Source organism: Neoarius graeffei, chromosome 11 (assembly GCF_027579695.1).
Source record: "Neoarius graeffei isolate fNeoGra1 chromosome 11, fNeoGra1.pri, whole genome shotgun sequence".
Taxonomy (NCBI): Eukaryota; Metazoa; Chordata; class Actinopteri; order Siluriformes; family Ariidae; genus Neoarius; species Neoarius graeffei.
In genome coordinates, this window is record NC_083579.1 from 16,240,913 (window position 1) to 16,259,111 (window position 18,199).

The 18,199-nt window shown below is 40.6% G+C and overlaps 1 protein-coding gene across 7 annotated transcripts in view; it reads left to right on the forward strand.

The window, feature by feature from the left end:
* LOC132894137 (TOG array regulator of axonemal microtubules protein 1) overlaps positions 1-18,199 on the forward strand; it is a 144,001-nt gene that overhangs the window by 119,266 nt on the left and 6,536 nt on the right. For 6 of the 7 annotated variants that reach the window (XM_060933503.1, XM_060933502.1, XM_060933509.1 and 3 more), the window contains exons 17-22: positions 6,835-6,993; positions 7,125-7,251; positions 7,427-7,539; positions 7,670-7,841; positions 8,670-8,889; positions 10,793-10,879. In XM_060933503.1, coding sequence (XP_060789486.1) covers positions 6,835-6,993; positions 7,125-7,251; positions 7,427-7,539; positions 7,670-7,841; positions 8,670-8,889; positions 10,793-10,879 — 878 coding nt within the window. The remainder of the gene's footprint in view (positions 1-6,834; positions 6,994-7,124; positions 7,252-7,426; positions 7,540-7,669; positions 7,842-8,669; positions 8,890-10,792; positions 10,880-18,199) is intronic. The other variant, XM_060933508.1, reaches the window with a different exon arrangement.

The following is an 18,199-nucleotide window of genomic DNA, read 5'->3' on the forward strand; positions in this document are numbered from 1 at the left end:
AAATTAAGCCAAAATGCTCAAACCAGTGTGAGTTTGATGTCCTTGAATTTAAGCAAGGCAAGACGTGCGCATGACATGTCTGAGCTGATTTCTGTGGCATCTGCTATCAGTGAACTATCTGATGTTCACACGTTTGGCTACATCGTGTCTCTGCAGAGCTAAAAAAAAAATTGGTGCGAACGCACATTGCAACACTACAAATGTAAGAGTGAGTGATTGCGGGGTGTTATGGGGCTGCCCTAGGCGTGAACGATGGTAAATATCGTGTGTGTGTATATATATCAGTGTTGGAAATTAGCCCCTGCTAGTTAGCGACTGATGGTTAAAGAAAATTACCTCAGGTCAAGCAACCTGGGCTAGCATTGCAGCAAACGAACAAAAAAAAAATGTTACATCATAGGGGTTAAGCAGTCTGAAGAGAAAACCTCCCAGGAGACACAGGCCAAAGAAGGGAAGGTCAAAAAAAATTTGTTGAATGAGAAGTGGAGAAAGCCAACAATGGAGAGCCCCGTGAATTTTTTTTTTTGTGGCTACTGCCTCATAGAAGTGAAGCGAGGCAGTAGCCACTATGTCCTCGTGTTGTAAGGATGTAAGAATGAGTGTAACAATAGCACACTGCGCATATGCATAAGCATTACAATCATCAGAATAACGAAACGTGATCTCGCGATATGAACAGTTACGTTATCAAAGGTACACAAAAACGAGTGGCGAAGTCACTATGTCATCGTGTTGTAAGAATGTCACAATAAAGAAACTTCATATCCAATCAGCACTTATCCTGATCAAGTTCGATTACCCGTTCTACTTCTTGATAAACTTCGGAACCAATCAGAACCCGAAACGAAATAAGAGAAACCTCGTTATAACTTTGTAGTATCGGAAGATAACCGGCAGCTAAAAAGATAAACGAAATTCACCTCGTGGTTCGCCAAGGCTCCTGATTCGATATCAAGTAAGTGGTGTTTATTATAAGAAAATTGACCTTTTGATTATCACAGCTTTTGTTTGGTCCTTCTGGAAGGTCAAATGAAAGGTTTTGTACTTTTTTTTTTTGGCAGATATATTGAAAAGCCAATATCAAACTTCTGCTATTCGCTTTAATTTAAATTTTTTTTAATTTTTTTATTTTAGAGTCTTTACACGTGTGAAACAAAATGCGCTCATTAGTATTAAATAATGCTTCTAAGACAATTCATGAACAAGTGCTTTCTTACGATTTTGAAAATATAGTTCACAGCACGCGGTACGGTGGTGTAGTGGTTAGCGCTGTCGCCTCACAGCAAGAAGGTCCTGGGTTCGAGCCCCGTGGCCGGCGAGGGCCCCTCTGTGCGGAGTTTGCATGTTCTCCCCGTGTCCGCGTGGGTTTCCTCCGGGTGCTCCGGTTTCCCCCACAGTCCAAAGACATGCAGGTTAGGTTAACTGGTGACTCTAAATTGACCGTAGGTGTGAATGTGAGTGTGAATGGTTGTCTGGGTCTATGTGTCAGCCCTGTGATGACCTTGTGATTTGTCCAGGGTGTACCCTGCCTTTTGCCCGTAGTCAGCTGGGATAGGCTCCAGCTTGCCTGCGACCCTGTAGAACAGGATAAAGCGGCTAGAGATAATGAGATGAGATGAGTTCACAGCACTGTATTTTCAACAAAACGCAGTAAACAAAATTGGTAACCAAAATACTACAAACCCTGATGCTGCTCACAGCTTGGTGATAATTGCAAGAGATGAGGCGAGTAGAACTGATAACATCATTTATTGTATGGACGTGGTATCAGAAAACAATTTTATTTATAAGCAGTAGCCACGTGTACTCAGAGGGTACCTATTTTTTTTTTAATATGCCCAACTCATGAGATGTAACTTCCATCAGTTCACAGGTGTGTGTGTGTGTGTGTGTATGCGCGCGCGCGCGCACGAGAGACAGAGAAATATGTCAGTGTTTTCCTTATATAGGAAAAATAGCCTATGTACCGAAATAATCATGCTTGAATATTGTAGCTCTTACTGTATTATCTTTCACATGCAGTTACAGACTTTCAGTTAAAACAAGAAAGTAGCTGGTTAAAAAAAAATTGAGTGACTGGTAGATTTTAGAATCCAGCAGCCACAGTGGCAGGAGAATAAAAAAAGTTAATTTCCAACCCTTGGTGTATTTGTGTATCTGCATGACAATGCACTTGTCTTTTGTGCAGGGCTTTGAACCGGTTCAAGGAACGAAAACCGGGAACTTTTTCTATTTCACATGGAACAGAAACGAAACCAGAAACTTTATTATTTTTTATGTTCCGGAACAGAAACGCTTATTAAAAATAATGGTAACCGGTTAATACCGGTTTTTATTTCGTTCCTCAAAGTTTCTGTAGCCTACAAATAAAAAAGTCATTCTTCTCCTGCGCAAGTTTCTATGACCCGCTGGGTTCACTTCCTGTGTGACGTTCGCTGACTGAATGGAGAGAGCGGGAGGGTGGACTACTATCACGTCTCCACATCTTAAATAAGAGGTAAATATTGCAGTCTATCGTTATTCAAAAACGTCAATTTCAAACACGATATCAATATATTTGTCCACGTTAATGAGAGGCTCGCGAACATTAAATGACATTAACCTCTGTTAGCCTATCAATGCATAGGGCCTGACTAGCCTTTGGTAACACACTAAACGAATTATCTTTCATTTTTGGCACTTTTTCTGTTTGTGTAGATGGGAAGACATACTGAGAATCCAAATCGCCAACATTTGAAATAATAATTGTTTTGAATTATTTCTTGTCTTAATGAAGGTTGTAATAGAATTAGCCTACATTTGGCTTAAGCTGGATGAGACAGAGACATAATTTTATAGCCATTTGTTAAACAGCTGACAGGGAATGTAATTAACCGTTCCGGGAATGAAATTTTTTTGTTCTAACCGGTTCGGGAACGGCTATTTAATGGTGGAACCCAAAACCGGAAACGTTAAAATTCCATTTCTGTTTGGAACGAACCAATAGGAAAAAAATTCTGGTTCAAAGCCCTGCTTTTGTGTGTATGTGTAGGTGCAGGGGCGCCGCTAGAAATTTTGCGCCCCATGAAAGATTAGAATTTTGGGCCCCCCAACTTTGCCCACCCTCGTCACAAGTGCACTATTGTCATTATTTGACTTTTGATAGCCCATGGACCTTGAGTTTGTGACTTTATTACATTTTATGTATTAACCTACCAGGGACTAGATGAAAACTGGTCAGTGACTAATTCTGGTGCATTTACAATCACAAATGAAAATTCAAGATTTTGCCACATGCCTTCTTGTGCTAGGACAATTGGTAGTGAAATGTGTGATGTGACTGCTAATAAATCATAGAAAAAGTTTTCTACCCAGCATCAAAATACCTATGGAAATCCCATGGATTGTTATGTGTTAGGTAGAAAGCTGTGTGTACTGTTCTGCAAAAAGGGAATATGTTCAAAGCAAAGTGTCTAGACGTGGCCTGATGAGGGGCCTGGCTCTGTTATCAGCAATGCATGCAAGTTAGTTAATGCATGAAAAAGTTTGATGCATTCAAGTTTGATGCATGCAAATGAACTCCATACTCAGTAGCCTTACAAATGTTACCCATAAAAGACAGGAAACATCTTATTATAAATTTATTTCAAAGTGACACGGAGTGACATTTCAATTTGATCAATTGCCGTACGTACGTATTTCTTCAATATGTTGTAACCTCTATCCCTCTTTTATGTGTGCTGCGCTTTCTCCAGCTCCTCAATTTGAAACCAATGGTTTAGAACGTGTGGACATTCCACACACTTAACCATGTCAAACACTTGACTGGTGTGCGTTATTAGCAACACTTTAATCTAGCAAACTGTATATGGCGCTCGCTCATTAAAAACTTCAATCCTAAAGCATTTATGGGTTGTATTGCTGCTTACCTCCTTCTCCAAAGGGGGGGTTCAGTGGTTTGGTAGGGCGGAGGTCCCCCTGAGGCTGAATCTGTGCATATTTAGGGCACCCCATTAGTTATGAAACTGGTTATTAGCACTAGTTATTAGCACCAGCATAACGTAATATTTCATCTTGTTTATCACACAAGTCAGTTCAGTTATTAAAATGGAAAAAATGTCACTGTACAAACTGTAAAAGTGTTCTCTTGATAGGCTAATCCAACCACGTTCATACTGTTCATTTACCATTCGCTAATATTTTGAACACACATGTGAGCGATAGCTACCTTTCTTTGGGAAAAACTGAGTGACCAGTTGCCTGCCTCTCCGGTCCCTCTCAGCTTTCAGCTGCCTTTCTTTACGTTTTTGACAGCCACTCTTCATATTTAGCGATCATAGACTGTACGCACTCCACTGCTGGCTGGCTGGCTGGCTGCTGCACCGCGACACAGCAGCAAGTAGCGTTGCACTGATCAGCACACAGATTTAACGCATCGCGCTTCTACCAGAACTGGACCGTACCATTTCGCAAAAGGGGGAGGGTTAAATGACAATATGTTGAAGAACTCAAGAAATAGACAACCTTGTTCAATTAGCTCATTTTACCAGATGGAATATTGCATTGTTGTTATTTCAAAAGTCTTATTAAAATCATTAAAAGCATATTATCAGCCCCTTAAAGGGCCCCATGGCAGTGCTGGGCCCCTAGAATTGTTCTAACCTTTCCCCCCCTGGCGGCGCCCATGTGTAGGTGTATGTATTTAAGTGATGGTATGTATGTGCTCATGACCGAAGTAGAGACATAAAAAGACAAAGGGGAGAGTGTTCTAAACTTTTTGCAACCAGTGATTTTTAAACAGTTTTACTCCATCTAATATTCAGTGAAGCAAAGTCCGTGCACTTCTGTTCTCTTTTCTTTTGACGCGTTGTACATCAGCATCCCTCCTGTTACGGGTAGAAGGGATCAGTTTAGTTTTTCAAATGTAAATGGCAGAAACAGAATACCACTGCATTGTTTTAGCATTGAACTTGTCTGGGTTTGGGTTTAACTGATTTGTATGAGCTCCAGAACCTTGCCATAGGGGTGCTACTAGAAATTTTGGACCCTATGAAAGAATATAATATCAGTAATTACTTGTTTCTGGCAATTATTTGGCAACATACTAGCTTACATCCTCACAATGTAACATATATATTAAGAGTTGGATTTTAAAATCATTTATTTAAATAATAAACATCTGGCCTGAAAAATGTACCGTGAAGTCTGGAAATTTCAGTATGGAATTTTGAAATGGAAAATGTGTAGAAACCAGGCTTGGAGTACTCGAGTCCGACTCGTGCCCTAATTTTAAGGACTCGTGACCCGACTCGGACTTGAGCACTGATTACTTGGACTCGGACTCGTGCATTAACTGCATTAGGACTCGGAAAATGGAGACGAGGACTTGGATTTTTTTTCTTTATTTTTTTGGTAATATGCTATAATAATTTGCCGTAAGATATTTATATCTACATTAATTTTGTACTAATTTCGTGCGAGAGTGTCACGCCTTGGTGCGTGCATCAGATAGACTCTTGGGCGCACTCCGGACAGCTCGCGTGCCAAGTGGACTCTCACGTGTACGCTGTAAGGCAAGGCAAGTTTATTTATATAGCACATTTCATACACAGTGGCAGTTCAATGTGCTTTACAGAAGTAAAAGCAAAACAGTAAACAATAGAGAATAAAATTACATAAAATAAATGGGAAAAAATATAATAAGAATTAAACAATAGTAGAAATAAAATAATAAAATGAAGTAGTAGTTCAAATAGGGGGAGAAAAAAAACAGCAGAATAAAATAGAATAAAAGTTAAGTAAAATTTGAAACATGCAGAGACTAAAAGTACAGATTATAAAACATGTAAAGAAGACAATATTAATTATTTAACAGAAAGCATCTGAAAACAGCTTGATCTTTAACCTAGATTTGAAGCTGCCAACAGCAGGAGCATTTTTAATGTCCTCTGGCAGTTGGTTCCATAGCTGCACTGCATAGTAGCTAAAAGCTGCTTCACCATACTTTGTTTTAACAACAGGTTTTAATAGTAAATTTTTCTGTTTACGCTGTAAACAACTCGCACCTGCCCAGGATTAAGGCACAATCAGTGCGCCTATATAAAAACTGTGAAAACACACTTACTTGGCGAAGTATTGAGTTGTGTTGCTGACACATTACTGAGTCTTGTTTCCTGATCCCTGATTTCCTGTTTCTCGTCTTTGATTCTGCCAACTCTACAATAGGCTGTTTGTGCCTCGCTCGACCTGTTGCCTGTTTCACCGTTTTACAATTTTTCCTGCCATTCTGGATTGTTTACCTGTCTTCACTTGTATTAATAAACACACCGTCTGCACTTGCATCCATCTGCCAACCATCTCTGATAGAATACTTTGCACAAGGAGAATGTACATTCATCTGTTCATACGTCATATTCAGGAACAAACGAACGTTAATGGTGATAAAACAGCCACCGTCAAATGGTGCAGTTGGAGTCTTGGATTCGACTCGGAGCAATAGTGGACTCGACTCGAAATTTTTTTTTAACGACTTGGACTTGAACACTGGGGACTCGAGACTGGACTTGGACTCGAGGTTTAGTGACTCACCTACAACACTGGGTGGGGGACGGGACTAAATCTTGGAACAGGATGTCCAAAAAGCACATATGGATGTAATGGTCAGGTGTCTGCAAACTTTTGACTGCACAGTGTATAATATATAATATCTATATCTTGGAGACGGTCCTGGTACCTGCTTTAGACACTGTACTTCAAACCTACATAAAATGATATTAGCTATATATTCAAAGATTTACAGTCTTGTTGTAAAATCTTTTAAATTTCCTTCTCTTTTCTGGTTTCTGAAATCAACAGTCACTTGAACGCAGTCGTAAGGAAGTGCACTGCTCAGCACTTGACGACTGTGATTGAGAAGATCGGCACTGGGCGCTTATTGTCCGGAACTAAAGATCTCACTGACCGAATCTTACATGCTGTTGCCAAGTTGGCACACGACGCTTCACGAGAAACCAGGTTAGCACTTTTCCAGTCTTGGCAACATATATTGGTCACCCAGTTCAGACTCCGCTACTGATTAGTCTAAAAGATTAAAGTGTTTTCAGGTCAACTCATAATTTTTTTTTTTGGGATGTTATTTCTCTCAGATATTTTGGCCGGCAAATGCTGCTGTTCTTGTCATCTCACCATGACTTTGATAAAATGCTGGAAAAGTTCATCCCTACTAAGGACGTGGCAACCATCAGGGACACCGTCATCAAACTGAAGTCCAAGGTGTCAATTCAGAGCATCTGTTAACTGCATGCAGATAATGCCTTTAACACAGTAGATCTGTTGGCGTGTTAAGATCAGAGCTGCTTTTTTTTTTTTTAGCTGTATTTTGAGGCTGTATGTTACTACATGAGCACATCATGGCAGTGGGAGATGGATTCATAATTGTGATTTTTAGGAACTGAATGGGATGTCTCCGGACAATCCGTCAGCTCGAGGCCAGCGTGCCAGGTCTGGCCGTGGAATGATGCGCACCCCGTCTCTCACTCGCAAATCTCAGTTTTCCGGCAGGTAAAGTTCTAAACGTTGGCGATTATAAAATCGTTGGTTTTCATTCATAAGTGTTGATGATGTCATTGTGTTTTTCAGGCTCAGAAGGTTGATTCCAGTGTGTTTTTTCACCTTTTGTCGTCTATTTCAGCAGAGACCCCAGTAAAGCTCAGCTCCACAGCTTTGCAGACAAGCTGGAGTACGTCAAGCAGCTCCGAGTCCTGCTGGCATCAAAAGACTTCCAAGAACGCCTCAAGGGCATCGATCAGCTGGTGGTTGACTGTGAGGAAAACCCATCGATGGTCATCTGCAACATGGTCCCGGTAATTTATCAAGCATCTTTGTAATTTTTTTTTTGTGCTTTTAGTAGCTTTAAGAAGTGATCTGTTTCAAAGAGAATAAATTGGATAAATAAACTGATTCAAAAGTTTCAATATGGAAGACTTGTGTGATGGATACGGGAAGCGGCTCAGGGTTTTGTGAGTCACGGAATTTCTGGAACATCCAGCCATCCATTATCCGTAACCGCTTATCCTGTGCAGGGTCACGGGCAAGCTGGAGCCTATCCCAGCTGACTATGGGCGAGAGGCGGGATACACCCTGGACAAGTCGCCAGATAATCGCAGGGCTGACGCATAGAGACAAACAACCATTCACACTCGCACCTACGATCAATTTGGAGCCACCAGTTAGTCTAACCTGCATGTTTTTGGACTGTGGAGGAAATCGGAGCACCCGGAGGAAACCCACGCAGACACGGGGAGAACATGCAAACTCCGCACAGAAAGGCTCCCGTCAGCCACTGGGCTCAAACCCAGAACCTCCTTGCTGTGAGGCGACAGTGCTAACCACTACGCCACCGTGCCGCCCAATTTCTGCAATATCATGGAATTTTATTAGTAGCATTTTTGAATTTTAGTTAGCATTTATCAAAATGTAATATTTTCCATGCAGTATTTTTTTCTTTATTGGGTTATTTCACTGTGTGTAAGCAATGAAAAATTTAAGTTTTGTACTGCAAAAAAAAAAATCTGTGAACCAGTAAATAAAGCTGACAGATTGACGGGTTTAAAATACCGTGGCTGGTTTGTCTGCTCAGCCTGTTTTTCCGTTCATTATCATGGAAGCCTTTTTTTTTGTCCTTCACGCAGGTGTTTGATACGTTTAAAGAAAGGTTGGAGGAGTCCAACAGCAAAGTGAACCTCTCTGCATTGGAGGCCTTACCAAGGATCATCACATTACTTAAAGACAACATGGCCCAAGTGGTTTATTTCCTTTTCCCAGCTATAGTGGACAACCACCTCAACTCGAGAAATAACAGCATCTACACAGCTGCAACAGCTGCCATACAGGCTCTGATCAATAACATTGGTGGGTTCTTTAAAGTGCATATTCTGGACCAATTTCGTGTTGTTTTTTTTTTTTTTTATATGAAAGTATGTCCCTTTACACACTCATCCAGAAGGGTAATTTTGCACAAGGCCATCTGTCTACAGCAGAAAAAAATAAAATAACAAAACGCGTCTGGAAAAATCCCAAGGGAGTCTGGAGCCAGATTCGTGACATTACCTGCGGAAGCGCCAGCAGGCTGCACGAGCTTTGCACGGTTTCAGTGCACAGCCTGTGTAGACCAAGCGCTCCCATTTTTCTCTCATTGTCCCGTCTTTTGGGAAACGATGAGTACTAATCCCGTCAAGATTGGTGTTGCTACATAGCCTGGCAAGCCAGACTAAATGCGAATATTTAGTCTGGCCTCGATCCGTAGACATTTCCGAAGCGGGTAGGAGGAACAAACCACTGTCTTTCAAACTGTCTCTGTGCGTATAGGCCAACGCTCTGACCAATCAGCGCAACAGTGACTGTGACGTAGTCAGAGCGACAGAAAGCAGTGGGGGAGGCCTTGAAATTAAATAATTTTTCAAAATGCGTATTAATTAATAAACAGGTTCTAGATATTAAGAAGTTTGGAGATAATGACCACAAGTTTGGAGTCTGTACCACATACACATTTTTTTCCAAGTGTTTTTCAAGGGTTTGCTTAAACTGTTTCTGAGAGTTTTTATTTAGTGGTGTTTGGTGAAATAATTTCCCTTAAATTTAAAATAACGGGAAAATAAGAAACAATCAAAAAGTAATGTTTCAAAGCTGTTTATTAATTCTTCGTACTGCACAAACTAGCCCCATCCTTTTGGCTACGAGCGGAGCTAGCTGGTAGATCAGACTTTTACCATAGCCGGTTGGCAAAACAGCGAAAACGTCCTTCTTGAAAAGGAATGAGTGGAGAGCCTCTTCCTGCTCATGTTTCAACAAAAACTCCAAGTCTAATTCTTCTAAAACTGATTCCAAAGCGGAGTCAAACGCGCGCTGCTCACTAGCCCGTAGCCATCTTTCCTGTTGCGCTTTCTCCAGCGTCGTGCAGCTTTGTCGTCACTCCTGCAAAAGCCCGCCCAAAGAATCCAAACAAAAACCTTGCGTTGTGATTGGCGGGCACGATTTGATGCCCAGGGTGTTTTTGTTTATATGGTGCGAGGCTAGACCCATTTGCTAGGCAAAAAATATTTTTGGCCGCTAGGCGGTTGGGTCTAGTTTACTAGGCTAGTTGCTACACCCTCCTACAATACATCTGTTAACTATTTTAATAATTACGCAATAACGTTGAAGAAATTTGCAGAAAACCACCAGGTCGTTTTCTCATAAACAAACCAGCGCTGACGTACGATTCAGAGGGAGGCGTCCCGCAGATGACGTCACGAAAATCAATGTTTGCCGGGAAATTCAAATGCCAAGTTTTTTTCCGAGGCGGACCAATTCGCCTCAAATGGCTTGATTTCAACTGAATTTTTGCGCAAGGTAAAAAAAAATCGCAGAGAATGCAGAATGTTACAGATATTTGACCAAAGTTTAATATAAAACAGGAGAATTACATTGATCTTGCTCCTGAATTTACCCGTGATATGCCCTTTATGCTCGACACAAATGTAAGGAGTGAAACGTGACAGCGATGTGTCGTACTTTAAGCATTTTATGGTTATATTTAATGCTGAGGAACGTATTTTAGCTCATTTAAGTTGAGACCTTTTAACAAAGAGATCGATTATGAGGTTCTTTTCGTCTTGCTGTAGGATTTTGGGATGCACGGTGAGAGAGGAGTTTTAAAAGAAACTTCTCTGACACTGTGATTCATGTGTATGATGTGCTCAAGGAGCATTTTGTTCGTAATGAGAAACAGTGTCATATGTATACAGATGAACCTTTTAGTCATTTATTTTTTCAGACAACGCCCTACTACTTCAGCTGTTCTGCACAAAGGCACAGTTTCTCAATGGGAAGGCGAAGCTGGACCTTGTTGACAGAGTTTCAGGTATGTTCAGGATGCTCATCGTGCCTGGAGAAGAGTTCTGTATCTTCCACAGGTTCATCTCAGCTGTGATGTCTAGCACAAAACACCACGCTCACGTTCTGACGGGGAGCTCGTTATTCTGACATTGCTCATTCAGTAGGCTTTGCTTGGATAGAAACACTTTCTGGAACATCAGTAATAATTGTAGTTTTCTGTAATATGGGTACTCACCAAGATGTTAAAAAAACTATAGAAAACAATACAATTACTAGTATAGATATACAGTTGTGCTCATAAGTTTACACACCCTGACAATTTGTAAAAATGTGTACCTTTCTTTGAAGAAAACAACTGATCAGGCAAAACATGTTACTTATTTTAATGGGATTCAAATTAAACCATAATGCATCACAGACTACTGCAATCATTAAACAAAACTTGGCAATAAAGAAAATAATGAGATGATCCCTATTCAAAAGTTGACATAACCATACAGTGTCTTGCAAAAGTATTCATCCCCCTTGGTGTTTGTTCTGTTTTGTCGCATTACAAGCTGGAATTAAAATGGATTTTGGGGGGGTTAACACCATTTGATTTGCACAATATCATTCCTCAAGGCAAAACTGCTCCAGCTCCTTCAAGTTAGATGGGTTGCGTTGGTGTACAGCAATCTTCAAGTTATACTACAGATTCTCAACTGGATTGAGGTCTGGGCTTTGACTAGGCCATTCCAAGACATTTAAATGTTTCCCTTTAAACCACTCCAGTGTAGCTTTAGCAGTATGTTTAGGGTCATTGTCCTTCTAGACCGTGAACCTTCAACCCAGTCTCAAACCTGACTCAAACAGGTTTTCCTCCAGAATTATCCTGTATTTTGTGCCATCCATCTTTCTTTCAATCCTGACCAGCTTTCCTGTCCCTGCAGATGAAAAATATCCCCACAGCATGATGCTGCCACCACCATGCTTCACTGTAGGAATGGTGTTCTCAGAGTGTTGGGTTTGCGCCACACATATCATTTCCCATGATGGCCAAAAAGATCACTTTTAGTCTCATTTGACCAGAGAGTCTTCTTCCATGTGTTTGGGGAGTCTGCCACATGCTGTTGAGCAAACTCTAAATATGTTTTCTTAAGCAATGACATTTTTCTGGCCACTCTTCCATAAAACCCCATTCTGTGGAGTGTACGGCTTAAAGTGATCCCATGGACAAATTCTCCCATCTCCGCTGTGGCTCTTTGCAACTCCTTCAGTGTTATCTTTGGTGTCTTTGTTGCATCTCTGATTAATGCCCTCCTTGCCTGGTCTGTGAGTTTTGATGGTGGCCTTCTCTGGTCGGGTTTGTAGTGGTGCCATATTCTTTCCATTTTGCTGTAATGGATTTAATGGTGCTCCGTGGGATATTCACCATGAGTTGGCCTAGTGTTTAACGTGTCCACCTCTCGACCGGGAGATCGCGAGTTGTACTCGTGGTTGGGTCACACCAAAGACCATCAAAAAAATGGTATCTACTATCGTCTGACAAGGCACGCTGCAATATAGATGCAAGTGGGGAAGTCAAACTCTTGTGGTTACCAGAGGACTAGCCCCCCACTGTAACCCTAGTTGTATAGGTGAGAGGTCAAGGGCTATTGAAACAGAGATTGGTGCCGCACCTTAAAGAGTTGGTTAGTACTGGGACAGGAGACTGCCTGGGAAGACCAGATTCTGGCGTGAGAGGGCCTTTGACTTATATATATATATATATATATATATATATATATATATATAATATTGGCCGGACCAACTCTTATTTAGGGGTTTCATTCGAAAGGGGGTGAATACCTACGCACACTCCAGATTTCTGTTTTTTCATCTTGATTATTGTTTGTGTCACAATAAAACAACAATTTGCACCTTTAAAGTGGTAGGCATGTTGTGTAAATCAAATTGGTGCTGACCCCCAAAAATCCATTTTAATTCCAGCTTGTAATGCGACAAAACAGGACAAACACCAAGGCGGGGTGAATACTTTTGCAAGGCACTGTAGGTCTTAATACTGTGTATTTCCCCCTTTAGCAGTCAATCAATGACTGCTTACAGTCTTTTGTGATGGTTGTGGATGAGTGTGGATTTATTTTCTCAGATGGTAGAGCTGCCCATTCTTATTGACAAATTGCCTCCAGGTCCCATAAATTCTTGGGTTGTCTTGCATGAACTGCACGTTTGAGACCTCCCCAAAGTGGATCAGTGATACTGAGATCAGGAGATTGATGGCCACTCCAGAACCTTCACTTTTTTCTGCTGTAGCCACTGAAGGGTCCACTTGGCCTTGTGCTTCGGATCGTTGTCAAGTCCAAGTGCGTCCCATGCACAGCTTTTGGGCTGATGTGTGCAAATTGTCCAGTATTTTCTGGTAATATGCTGCACTCATCTTGCCATCAATTTTGAATAAATTCCCTGTGCCTTCGTAGCTCACCCCCCCCCCCCAGACCATCAGAGATCCACCTCCATGGTTCACAGTAGAGATAGTGCACTTTTCACCATAGGCCTTATTGACTCCTCTCCAAATAGTGTCTATGGTTGTGACCATAAAGTTCAATTTTGATCTCATCACCCTAAATGACTTTGTTCCAGAAGTTCTGAGGCTTATCTAGGTGCTGTTATGTGGCACTGGCGCAGTAATGGCTTTTTCTGGTAACCCGACTGTGCAGCCCATTTTTGTTCAAGTGCCTCCTTATTGTGGATCTTGAAACAATCACACCACTTTCCTGCAGTGAAGCCTGGATTTCAGTTGAAGCAGCTTGAGGGTTTTTGTTTGCCTCCTGACTAATTTTCCTGGCAGTTGAAGCTGAAATCTTTGTTGGTCTACCTGACCATGACTTGGTATCAACAGAACCACTAATCCTCTACTTCTTTATCGGACTTTGAAAACTGCTGACTGACCGGCATTTTCATATCTTTGGATACCTTTTGATATAGTTTAACTGTTTTTATACAGTCAGTGCAGAGGTCTCACAACTGCTACGAAACTCTTTGACTATTTATCCACAGGCACGAATTACAATCAAACATGTCACAGGTGTGGATACTTACCATTAATAGCCAATTAAACCTGGGTGTGTCAACTTGTGTGTGTGTGTGTGTGTGTGTGTTTATACATTATTAGGCCAAACCAGTGTTGTAGTCGAGTCACTAAACCTAGAGTCCGAGTCCAGTCTCGAGTCCCCAGTGTTCAAGTCCAAGTCATTAAAAAAATTTTTGAGTCGAGTCCGAGTCAAGTCCGCTATTGAGCCGAGTCGAGTCCAAGAACAAGACTCCAACCGCATCATTTGAAGGTGGCTGTTTTAGCGCCATTAACATTAGTTTGTTCCTGAACATGGCGTATGAACAGGTGAATGTACTTCTCTTTGTCAGGGAGTGCGAAGTATTCTGTCAGAGATGGTTGGGAGACAGATGGAAGTGCAGAAGGTGTGTTTATTAATACAAGTGGAGACACGTGAACAATCCAGAAGGGCAGGCAAAATCGTAAAACCGTGAAACAGTTAATAGGTCGAGCGAAGCACAAACAGGCTATTGTCGACTCGGCAGAATCAAAGATGAGAAACAGGAAATCAGGGATCAGGAAACCAAACAAGGAAATAAGGCTTGGTAACGTGTCAGCAACGCAACTCAATACTTTGCAAAGCAAGTGTGTTTTCACAGTTTTTATATCGGCGTGCTGATTGCACCTTAATCCTGTGCAGGTGCAGGTCGTTTACTGCGTGCGCGCGAGAGTCTGCTTGGTGTGCACGCTGTCCGGAGCACGCCCAAGAGTCTATCTGATCCACGCACCAAGGCGTGCAGGTATGACACTCTTGCGTGAAATTAGTACAAAATTAATGTACAGTGGTGCTTGAAAGTTTGTGAACCCTTTAGAATTTTCTATATTTCTGCATAAATATGATCTAAAACATCATCAGATTTTCACACAAGTCCTAAAAGTAGATAAAGAGAACCCAGTTAAATAAATGAGACAAAAATATTATACTTGGCCATTTATTTATTGAGGAAAATGATCCAATATTACATATCTGTGAGTGGCAAAAGTATGTGAACCTCTAGGATTAGCAGTTAATTTGAAGGTGAAATTCAAGTCAGGTGTTTTCAATCAATGGGATGACAATCAGGTGTGATTGGGCACCCTGTTTTATTTAAAGAACAGGTATCTATCAAAGTCTGATCTTCACAACACATGTTTGTGGAAGTGTATCATGGCATGAACAAAGGAAATTTCTGAGGACCTCAGAAAAAGCGTTGTTGATGCTCATCAGGCTGGAAAAGGTTACAAAACCATCTCTAAAGAGTTTGGACTCCACCAATCCACAGTCAGACAGATTGTGTACAAATGGAGGAAATTCAAGACCATTGTTACCCTCCCCAGGAGTGGTTGACCAACAAAGATCACTCCAAGAGCAAGGCGTGTAATAGTCGGTGAGGTCACAAAGGACCCCAGGGTAACTTCTAAGCAACTGAAGGCCTCTCTCACATTGGCTAATGTTAATGTTCATGAGTCCACCATCAGGAGAACACTGAACACCAATGGTGTGCATGGCAGGGTTGCAAGGAGAAAGTCACTGCTCTCCAAAAAGAACATTGCTGTTCATCTGCAGTTTGCTAAAGATCACGTGGACAAGCCAGAAGGCTACTGGAAAAATGTTTTGTGGACAGATGAGACCAAAATAGAACTTTTTGGTTTAAATGAGAAGCGTTATGTTTGGAGAAAGGAAAACACTGCATTCCAGCATAAGAACCTTATCCCATCTGTGAAACATGGTGGTGGTAGTATCATGGTTTGGGCCTGTTTTGCTGCATCTGGGCCAGGACGGCTTTCCATCATTGATGAAACAATGAATTGTGAATTATAGCAGTGAATTCTAAAGGAAAATGTCAGGACATCTGTCCATGAACTGAATCTCAAGAGAAGGTGGGTCATGCAGCAAGACAACGACCCTAAGCACACAAGTTGTTCTACCAAAGAATGGTTAAATAAGAATAAAGTTAATGTTTTGGAATGGCCAAGTCAAAGTCCTGACCTTAATCCAATGGAAATGTTGTGGAAGGACCTGAAGTGAGCAGTTCATGTGAGGAAACCCACCAACATCCCAGAGTTGAAGCTGTTCTTTATGGAGGAATGGGCTAAAATTCCTCCAAGCCGGTGTGCAGGACTGATCAACAGTTACTGGAAACATTTAGTTGCAGTTATTGCTGTTCAAGGGGGTCACACCAGATACTGAAAGCAAAGGTTCACATACTTTTGCCACTCACAGATATGTAATATTGGATCATTTTCCTCAATAAATAAATGGCCAAGTATAATATTTTTGTCTCATTTGTTTAACTGGGTTCTCTTTATCTACTTTTAGGACTTGTGTGAAAATCTGATGATGTTTTAGATCATATTTATGCAGAAATATCGAAAATTCTAAAGGGTTCATAAACTTTCAAGCACCACTGTAGATATACATATCTTATTCCAAATTATTATGGCATGTTACAAAAAATAAAGAAAAAATCTGAGTCCTCGTCTCTAATTTATGAGTCTGAATGCAGTTTATGCATGAGTCCAAGTCGAGTCACGAGTCCTTAAAATTAGGGCACGCGTCAGACTTGAGTCTGAGTCCTGGACTCGAGTACGACAAGCCTGGGCCAAACATTCAAGGGTATGTAAACTTTTTATCAGGGCCATTTGGGTGATTTTGGTTATTATTATTTAAAAAGGGAACACACAATTATGTGATGATAAATGGTTTCACCTGACCATTGTCCCAAAATAGAGGTTTTCTGCAGGATCAGACATATTTTCCAAAAACTGGCCAATATTTCACAAATTCTGCCAGGGTATGTAAACTTATGAGCACAACTGTACGTTTTGTAACCTGAAGATAAGTTTAATGGAGACAAAACCCACATTTGAAGATGTATGAGGGAGATGTGGAGTAATTTAAGATGGTTGTGTTTGTATTGGTAATAACTATGAGCTATCGGAATCCTGTATGAATAAATCAGCTGGAGTTATATAATGGGAGTTCTAGTATGAAAATGAATAAAACATGAAATACAGTCAAGGGGAAAAAGAACATCCTCCTTAAATTCAAGGTTTTTATGCATCAGGGTGAAAATAACAAGTGTGCAGTCCTCAGTTTCAGTAAATAAACAAACAAACAAACCACCAACCAACCTCTGGCAACAACGAAAAAGTAATAGATTTCAATATGTAGCGCGGCGGCTACAATTATCAACACCTTAACGATCTTTTGGCCATTGCAAAAGTAGAAAAGATTTTCAATACGTAAATTGTGCATGAATAAAATTACTTCAACTGGGAAAAAAAAGTGAGTTGATCCCTGATTACTTAGCGTATCAGATCACGTGACACCGTTCCACAATTATCCACATCCAGATAATTATTTATAAAAATAAATCAGTATGTGGTATTAAGTTAACAAAACATAGTTTTTATTTTAAATTTGTTTTACATACACTTATATTTAGTACAAAATATATTTTTATATAAATATATCAGTCGTTGCTTACGTAAATGAAGAAGTAATTCTAATGTTTGTAAACAGATGAACTGATAATGTTTAACTTGTGTCAGAAAATCATTTTGTTCCACTTTCTACCCACTTTCTAAGTATTTTCATAGATCACATTTTTTTAATCATTTGTTGTTGTTTGTATTCATTTCTAGTTTTGTAGTTTACCAATAAATGTCAACAGACAATTGACGTTGTAATCACATGAAAATCCAGGTCAAAGGTCGCATGTCATTCCTCAAACCAAAACTTTTAGATTTTTACATCTAAAAATATATAAAATTTCTACTGATATTGTAATATGTGGTAGATATTTACAACAAACTGCAAAAAAATATTTTCTGAATGGAACAGAAAAATCTGAATATTTCAAGCATATAATTTTTTTATATACTCGGAATTTAATTCTGGTCTAATTTTATTTATTGCAATAGGATTCCAAATACTCTATAAGCATCCCATTCTGTTATGAATCAGAAAAAAATTATTATAAATCACAGCACTTTTTATTTATTTATTTTTTAAGTACTTCATCTGGGCGGCACGATGGTGTAGTGGTTAGCGCTGTTGCCTCACAGCAAGAAGGTCCGGGTTCGAGCCCCGTGCCCGGCGAGGGCCTTTCTATGCGGAGTTTGCATGTTCTCCCCGTGTCCGCGTGGGTTTCCTCCGGGTGCTCCGGTTTCCCCCACAGTCCAAAGACATGCAGGTTAGGTTAACTGGTGACTCTAAATTGACCGTAGGTGCGAATGTAAGTGTGAATGGTTGTCTGTGTGTCAGCCCTGTGA